Source organism: Sphaeramia orbicularis, chromosome 24 (genome assembly GCF_902148855.1).
Source record: "Sphaeramia orbicularis chromosome 24, fSphaOr1.1, whole genome shotgun sequence".
NCBI lineage: Eukaryota > Metazoa > Chordata > Actinopteri > Kurtiformes > Apogonidae > Sphaeramia > Sphaeramia orbicularis.
Window position 1 is genome coordinate 35212613 of NC_043979.1, and position 8934 is coordinate 35221546.

Here is an 8934-nt window from a genome sequence, read left to right on the forward strand (position 1 = left end):
TGTCTGAATTTTTTTTGCACTGAAATTAAGTATCTGAATTTTTTTTGCACAAAATTTAAGGATCTGAATTGTTTATCTCTGAATTCAACTTTGTTCATAAAATTTAGAATTTAAAAAATTCAGTTGCAAAAAATTCAGATACTTAATTTCAGTGCAAAAAAAATCAGTGCTAGAAATTCAATGGCTTTTATAATTCAAAATCTAATGACACAGATTTACTTCCATAATATGGAATTAAATCTGTGTCATTAGATTTTGAATTATAAAAGCCATTGAATTTCTAGCACTGAATTTTTTTGCAATAAAATTAAGTATCTGATTTTTTTTTTTGGACTGAAATTAAGTATCTGAATTTTTTTTGGGACTGAAATTAAGTGTCTGAATTTTTTTTACACTGAAATTAAGTATCTGAATTTTTTCTACACTGAAATTAAGTATCTGATTTTTTTTTTTTTTTTGCACTGAAATTAAGTATCTAACTTTTTTTGCACTGAAACTAAGTGTCTGAATTTTTTTTTTTTTTTTTTTTTGCACTGAAATTAAGTGTCAGACTTTTTTGTCTTTTTTTGCACTGAAAAATCTAATCAAAATCTAATGACACAGATTTACTTCCATAAAAAACATCCTTCTACAAACCATTGCTGTTTGTCTAACTAACATAGACTTTATTGGCTGCAGAAGATGACAGTGTTCTCATATTCACTACAGAACCTCTAAACTGATAAGAAACTACATTTTACTTAAATTATTTAACTGTATTGATAGGATGAGTGGATGAAATGTTATTGAACAGTTTAGATCAGTAGATGTTTAGGTCGCCGGCTGCTGTTTAGGTCTTTTAGGGTTAAATTACAACCAGTGGAAAAACTCCACCGTGTCTATTGTTTATGAACAGTTTAATGAATGTCACAGTGACCATTCTGAGAGTGAGACTGTCTCTGCAGTATGACGGACGGCTCATACAGCAGATCATCTTCTCCCAGGGTGGAACTGTGCTCCAGATTCACAAAATTTGGGATATTGAAATGTGACAAGAAGGCACATTCGCCGTCTGTTTTGCTCTCCTCTAAAAGCCCCTTTAAAGGCTGGTGTTCCTCAGCCTCCTCAGCTTCCTCTTCCATCTCCACTATCCCTGAAGAGCTATATTCTCCAGGGCTTTTGCAGGACCCTTGAGGCTGGGGCTTTCCAACTCTTTTGTCCTTCAGTTTTGGCTTTCCCTGAGCCTGCTCCTCATTTATGTAGAAATGAAAATAAGAGCGGGACTCAGCCAACAAAGGGCGAGAAAAGGCTTTGTCGTTTTCATCTTGGGCGCTGCCGCTGTCTACTGGGCAGTTTCCTGGTCGATGTCGCTTTTCAGCAGAATCTGGGTTTCTGTGAAGAGAGGAACAGTTAAGAGAAAGACTCTATCAGAGGAAATCTTTGCATATAGTCATTTTTGCTTATCTGTTAAAATGCAGCTGTACTGAAGATCTAGAAATCTAATAAATGACACCAGAAAGATGGAAATCGTTTAACTCCGCCAAGGAATTAAGTTATCCATTTCATCTGGGTTTAGTCTGTGCACCACACTGTGTCAGAACTCCGTAAACAAGTAATTTCTCTCTAGTTTCACCGCTGATGTTCGCCTGTCATCTCTGCACCACAGGTAATGGAAAGCTCACCCGCCTTCCATCAGAAGCATAATAATGGACTGCGCAGGAAGCAAACAAATACAAAACCTCACAACCCTCAAAATTATATCATCTCTTTACAAACATTTAATAAGGGAAGAGAGGCTGGAACACTTTGGATGTGAAGCAGAAAAGGGAAAAAGAACCAGGAATATGTGTCTCAGAGGAGGAATTACAGTGGCCCAGAGGTGCAACAGTCCAAAAAATTATCCACTATAAGAAAAAAAAAGAGAAAAGCCCCAAAAATTATCCACTATAAGAAAAAAAAAGAGAAAAGCCCAAAAATTATCCACTATAAGAAAAAAAAGAGAAAAGCCCAAAAAATTATCCATTAGCCCAAAAAATTATCCACTATAAGAAAAAAAGGAGAACAGCCCAAAAAATTATCCACTATAAGAAAAAAAAGAGGACAGCCCAAAAAAATTATCCACTAATATAAAAAAGAGGACAACTCAAAAAATTATCCACTAGCCCAAAAAATTCTCCACTATAAGAAAAAAAGGAGAACAGCCCAAAAAATTATCCACTATAAGAAAAAAACAGAGAACAGCCCAAAAAATTATCCACTATAAGAAAAAAAAGAGGACAGCCCAAAAAATTATCCACTATAAGAAAAAAAAAGAGAAAAGCCCAAAAAATTATCCACTATAAGAAAAAAAGACAACAGCCCCCAAAAATATCCACTAATCTAATATAAAAAAAAAAGAGGACAGCTCAAAAAATTATCCACTAGCCCAAAAAATTCTCCACTATAAGAAAAAAAAGAGAACAGCTCAAAAAATTATTCACTATATATAAAAAAAAACAGAACAGCCCAAAAAAATATCCACTAGCCCAAAAATTCTCCAATATAAGAAAAAGAAGAGAACAGCCCAAAAAATTATCCACTAGCCCAAAAAATTATCCACTATAAGAAAAAAAGAGAACAACCCAAAAAATTCTCCACTGTAAGTAAAAAAGAGGACAGCCCAAAAAATTATCCACTATAAAAAAAAAAAAAAGAGGACAGCCCAAAAAATTATCCACTATAAAAAAAAAGAGGACAGCCCAAAAAATTCCCGACAATAAGTAAAAAGAGGACAGCCCAAAAAATTCTCAACTATAAGAAAAAAAAGAGAAGAGCCCAAAAAAATATCCACTAGCCCCAAAAATTATCCACTGTAAGAAAAAAAGAGAACAGCCCAAAAAATTATCCACAAGCCTAAAAAATTATCTTAAACATTTCCAGCCTATGCTTTTATTTTTTGTGGTAGCCTTAATTTTAAAGCAAGAGACCTTTTGGGTAAACAGCAGCCCCTTATTTGAAAAGGTGGATGATTTTTTTTTTTTTTTTTTTTTTTTTTTCTTACATTAAATAATTTTTTGGCCTGTTCTCTTTTTTTTCTTATATTAGATATTTTTTGTGTTGTTCTTTTTTTTCTTATAGTGGATCATTTTTTGGGCTGTTCTCTTTTTTTTCTTACAGTGGATCATTTTTTGGGCTTGTGGATAATTTTTTGGGCTAATCTCTTTTTTTTCTTATAGTGGATAATTTTTTGGGCTGTTCTCTTTTTTTTCTTATAGTGGATAATATTTTGGGCTGTTCTCTTTTTTCTTATGGTGGATAATTTTTGGGGCTGTTCTCTTTTTTTTCTTATAGTGGATAATTTTTTGGGCTGTTCTCTTTTTTTTACTTATAGTGGATAATTTTTTGGCTTTTCTCTTTTTTTTCTTATACTGGATAATTTTATGGGCTGTTCTCTTTTTTTTCTTGTAGTGGATAATTTTTTGGGCTTTTCTCTTTTTTTTCTTATAGTGGAGAATTTTTGGGGCTAGTGGATAATTTTTTGGGCTGTTCTCTTTTTTTTCTTATAGTGGATAATTTTTTGGGCTGTTCTCTTTTTTTCTTATAGTGGATAATTTTTTGGGCTGTTCTCTTTTTTTCTTATAGTGGATAATTTTTTGGGCTGTTCTCTTTTTTTTCTTATAGTGGATAATTTTTTGGGCTTTTCTCTTTTTTGTCTTATAGTGGATAATTTTTTGGGCTTTTCTCTTTTTTTTCTTATAGTGGATAATTTTTTGGGCTGTTCTCTTTTTTTTCTTATAGTGGATAATTTTTTGGGCTTTTCTCTTTTTTTTCTTGTAGTGGATAATTTTTTGGCCTGTTCTCTTGATTTCTTATATTAGATAATTTTTTGGGCTGTTCTCTTTGTTTTTCTTATATTAGATAATTTTTTGGGCTGTTCTCTTTGTTTTTCTTATAGTAGATAATTTTTTGGGCTGGTGCACCTCTGGGCCACCGCAAGGAATGGATCAAAATCTGGGGAACTCAACAATCAACCACTTCTTCAAGAACATGGAGGGAACATTGCTGGAAAAATATAATTCGATTTTTCAAAACTCCTAAAATTACAGCTAAATATATGTCCAGAGTTCATCTTTGTTGGAGAGAATGTGGAGATATCAACGTAAATCATGCACATGTCTTTTGGTCATGTCCTAAACTTGCATCATTCTGGGATAATATATATTCAACATTTGTTAAGATATTGGGTAATGCAATTCCTAAAACATGTTTGGTGATGTATTTTGGATGTATTATTGGTAAGAATGTAAGAAAAAATGATAGATATTTGTTTAAAATACTATTAGCAGCCTGTAAAAAGGCTATTACCAAAAAAAATGGTGCAGATTAGAACCACCTACAACTAACGATTGGATACAAACTGTGAATGGATTATTTGAGATGGAGATTCTGACGCATAGACTGAGGACTCAAGAAGAACAGTGTCACGATAAATGGAAGAAATGGACAATTTTCACTTCAACGTCACACTACTAAAAACAATTGTTAGTCACAAGGTTTATTATAGTCGATGTATCCCATACGTCCCCCATGTTTGTCTTATTTTGTAACATACATAAAATAAACAATAAAAAACAGGAACCAGTGCTTAAGGAAATATTAGATACCTACAGGGCTAAATCTAAAAAAGGTATTATATCCAGATTATACAAAGGGTTTATGAGTAAAAATACATATTCAACACTATATGTGAAAATCAAATGGGGAAAGGACAGCACCACTATTATTACTGATGAAGAATGGTAAGGTTACTGAACGTCTGTGTGGAAATGCACAAACTCATATTCTTGGCGGGAATTCAATTGGAAATGCTTGATTCGGTTTTTCATTACTCCTAAACAAAAAGGCCACTGTAGCGGGGAGGAGCTGAAGTGCTGGAGACAGTGTGGAAGCCAAGATGCCAACCACTGGCACATATTCTGGGACTGCCCAAAAATAAAACAATTTTGGAAGGATATACACAAAAATATAGAATATATACTTTACCCTCCGGTATCCGGGTGCGCTTTTTAGGCACACTTTGCACTTCGTGTTAAAAAACTTCATATTATTTTTCACAATTTAAATAAGGTTAGAATTCAAAAGTTGTTCATTTGTGCATGATCTTTAAAATTCTGACCACCAACTAAAATTTGCAGATTGTAAACAAAAGAAAATTACCAGACTAGCATCTGTCTCCCAAGTGTGCCTAAAACGCACTATTTCTTCCATCATAACCACCGTTTTTGATCCGTAAGCCATTAAGGCATAAATCCTAAATCCTGCTTTTACTGATATCTGGGCTTCATTTGAGAGGCGAGGGTCTAAATTAGTTTATTAACATTGTTAATGTTGCTGTTAATCATTGACATATGCCAGGCTGCAAAAATCAAATAATATGTAATCCAATTTTTATGTAGTATTTTGAAAAAAAAAACAAAAACATTTACGCTTTTTTTGCATCAAAAAATGTAGTGACATCATGATGAAAAGTGATCGTTTAAAGGGTTTAAAAAAACTAAAATGAATGATTATTTGATATGTATGATTAGGGCTGACCTTGATTTACAAAAATAAAATCAAATTAGAGCAGAAAAATAAATCAATACATAATATTTAATAGTTTGATTTATAGGTGTGCCTTTCTGGCACACTTGGTGACAGATGCTAGTATTTTTGAACATTTGACCTAGTGCCAAAAATAATAATGCAAGTTAACCAGTGTTGGAGTTAATCACTGACATATGCCAAGATGAAAAAAATCAAATAATATGTGGTCCACTTTTTATGTAGTATATTGAAAAAAATTATTTTTTTGTATCCAAAAAAAAATGGTTTGTTTACATTACAAACATGACATTTAAAGGGTTAAAAAATGTGACAATTATTGAGTATTTGGTATTTTTATTTATGGCTCAAGTTGATGAAATAGAAAAAAGTGTAAAAGAATTAAAAACAAATTGTATGAAATTTTTTTTGACATTATTCCACAAGTGTGCAAAAATGGCACACTTGGTGCTTAGTAAGGGCCTTGGTGGACAGGATACCAGAGGGTTAATGTCACTTTACCTCTTGAATTTACCACCTTAATTTTGGGAAAAACTGAAATTTTAGTGAACAATGCCTACTTATATAGAATTTTAATAACTGCTGGCAAAAAGGCTGTGACCAGGCACTGGCTCCAACCTGAACCACCTAATCTGGTAAAAATGGGTAGATATTGTGAATGAAATTTACCAGATGGAAAAACTAACCTTCTCCCTTTGGTTACAAATGAACAAATTTTCAAATCTACACTGTAACAAATTTTACCGTTAAATACACAGTAAAACACTGGCAGCTAGAGTTGCCAGCATGTTACTGTTATTCTACAGTATCTCTGCTGTAATCTACAACTACAGTTTCTTGCTGTAAAAAGTATACGGTACTGGGCTGTATATAATGTACCTTTTACAGTAAAATACTGTTAGCCACAGTTGCTGCATTGTACAGTAACTACCGTATTCCAAGACACAATATATTACTGTAAAACATATTTAATGTAATATTTACAGTATAACACAGTGAAAAGCTAGGATTTTAACATTTCAAATTACATTTTAAAATACAAAATCATGAACATTGCTAGAAAAAGCTCAAACAAGAGATGACATTATAACATATCACCATGTAAATTGACATGCTGTTTAGTTTAATGGTGTCCACTTCGCAGCTAGCAAGTATGCTTCAGCTTAAATTAGCTGCATGTTTGCTACATACGGCTAACACCCCGAAAAATAAACAGTATTATCACGAGTGTTATACTGTGCAAGTTGCATCCAGTTTATGGAGGCAATTTAATGTTTAATGAACCCAAAATGCCACAGTTACGTTGATAAAATCACAATTTCCTTGATAAATGAACAACTGGAGCAGAATGGAGTTATGGCAGTGTTGGTAGAGAAGCATCAGGTGACCTCCGTTCCCAGCCTGTATGGGGTTAAGTCCCGGTGAAAATAGCCATCCTCAGTTTTTTTCTCTTTTTATTTTATCCTTCTGCTTCAAAAAAGAACCACTTACCTTTAATGCAGCGAGTCTATAGTTAACATTCGTTTGACTGAATCTTTTCAAAATGAGCTGGTGGGATTTGATGCTAGATGATTTTGTTCAGACCAGTTCTGGGCGGACAGCAGTTAAGGATTTGAAGAAAATACTGTGGAATACTGTCAAATTTTTCAGTAGCTTACTGTTTTAAATTTGCACCTTAAAGACCTCATTATTTACAGCATTATACTGTATTTACAAATACAGCATGATGCTGTTAAAAATGTACTGTTTTTTTATACTAATTTGTTACAGTGTATGGTCAAAGTGGATATTTTTTGTTTACACTTACCATACACAATCTGTTGGAACCCTAAATGTATAAGAAATGACAATATAATGACAATGTATCTGGAATTGTCTTGTTTTTTGTTTTTCTTTTGAGAGAGGAGGTCAAAGTCTCTTGGTTTTTCTTGTGTTTTCTTTATATAACAATGCATCCATTGTTCACTGTTCAATTGTTTTATTTAATATTTAAAAAAAAAAAATAAAAAAGAAAAACTGAAATATTGAGAATGGAAAGATTGGTCATTGGTTACATACTTGTTACGTGACTACAATGTAATTTCAGTGTATGCTGAAATCTTCTCAATATTTCTAATTCTAAATCTGAAAAAAAAAAAAAAACAATAAAAATAAAGTGAAAAAACAAAAAAAAACAACCTGATGGACTGTGGAATAGCATAAGCCCTCATTAAAGTCCTGTATCAGAACCATCAGCTCCATCTCACACATAAAAGCTAGTGTTTGTGGAGGAGAGTCGGAGCTCTCCGTGGTGCTGAAACAGTCCCCGTGGAATCAGATATGAAAAGTGGATTAACAGAAGGTTGTGGAAAGAGAGAGAGAGAGAGAGAGAGAGAGAGAGAGAGAGAGAGAGACTGCTGTTATGTACTCACTCTTGATGTGGCGCTCCTGTCTTTGTGAGCAGCGTAAGAACAAAGAACATGAAAATAACAAACACTGCAAGTCCAACCCAGAAGCCGATGACGATGGAGTCTGCAATAATCACAGAGGAATCCAGTTATAGAGCATCACTTTAATTTAATGACTAAACTCTGCACGTGTGTCCTATTAGTTTCTTTCTAATATCCCCTCTGGAATATGCAAAGCTGTTTTTTTTTTTTGTTTTTTGTTTTTTTTTTTTTTTGCTTACAGCTTGTCTTCTTCTTCATTAACATTTGAGTATAAAGTTAAATCTGTCACAGATAATGACGCACAAACACCCCCAGGTGCATGTAGTGGCATCAGTATTAAAAGCAACGGACTGACTGATTTTTTTTTTTTTTTTTGCTGGATAACTTACATCTGTGCGCTCTGAGTCCCTCAAAAGACACGGGCTCCTCGTCGTCGTAATATTCATACTGCCACACGTAGTCACTGCGACGTGCGCTGGTTTGGCTCCGGTTGTGAAAGTCGGACATTTCCAAACGATTGAACCTACCTTCAGAAACACAAAGCATGACAATTCAATCAAAAATAAATCCAAAGAAGCAATACGGATCATGTTTCTGTGATTAGAAAGTTTCCAAACCGCAGTCTCCAGTGATATGGCACCAATTTCTGTCTTGCCGGATTAAAAAAAAAAACAACAACAACAACAAAAAAAAAACTGAGAATCCACGCACAACTCAACTCCTTGGATGTTACACCTGCGCCTTCAGGAATCTAACAATGTACCCACACGTTTGAGAAGAACAGGGGAATCCATCGCTTTGTTGATGAACAAAAACTCCACACAATCTCAGTCCTGGAGACGAAAGAGAAGCGTTTCTTTTTGGTGAGCTGCTCAGTGCGCATGACCGTTCTCCAACAGTGTACTGCTGCTTCTCTCACTGTGGATGCTGAGATTACACTGCA

The 8934-nt window shown here is 33.8% G+C and overlaps 1 protein-coding gene across 1 annotated transcript; it reads right to left on the minus strand.

The window, feature by feature from the left end:
- Window positions 1-814: 814 nt before the first annotated feature.
- Window positions 815-8650, minus strand: LOC115415033 (melanocortin-2 receptor accessory protein 2A-like). Its single transcript, XM_030128441.1, has 4 exons — window positions 8609-8650; window positions 8381-8518; window positions 7974-8073; window positions 815-1371 (listed from the first exon to the last, which is right to left on the minus strand). The coding sequence occupies exons 2-4, from the start codon at window positions 8496-8498 to the stop codon at window positions 897-899; spliced, it is 693 nt and encodes a 230-aa protein (XP_029984301.1). The 5' UTR covers window positions 8499-8518; window positions 8609-8650; the 3' UTR covers window positions 815-896.
- Between the last annotated feature and the right edge of the window lie 284 nt (window positions 8651-8934).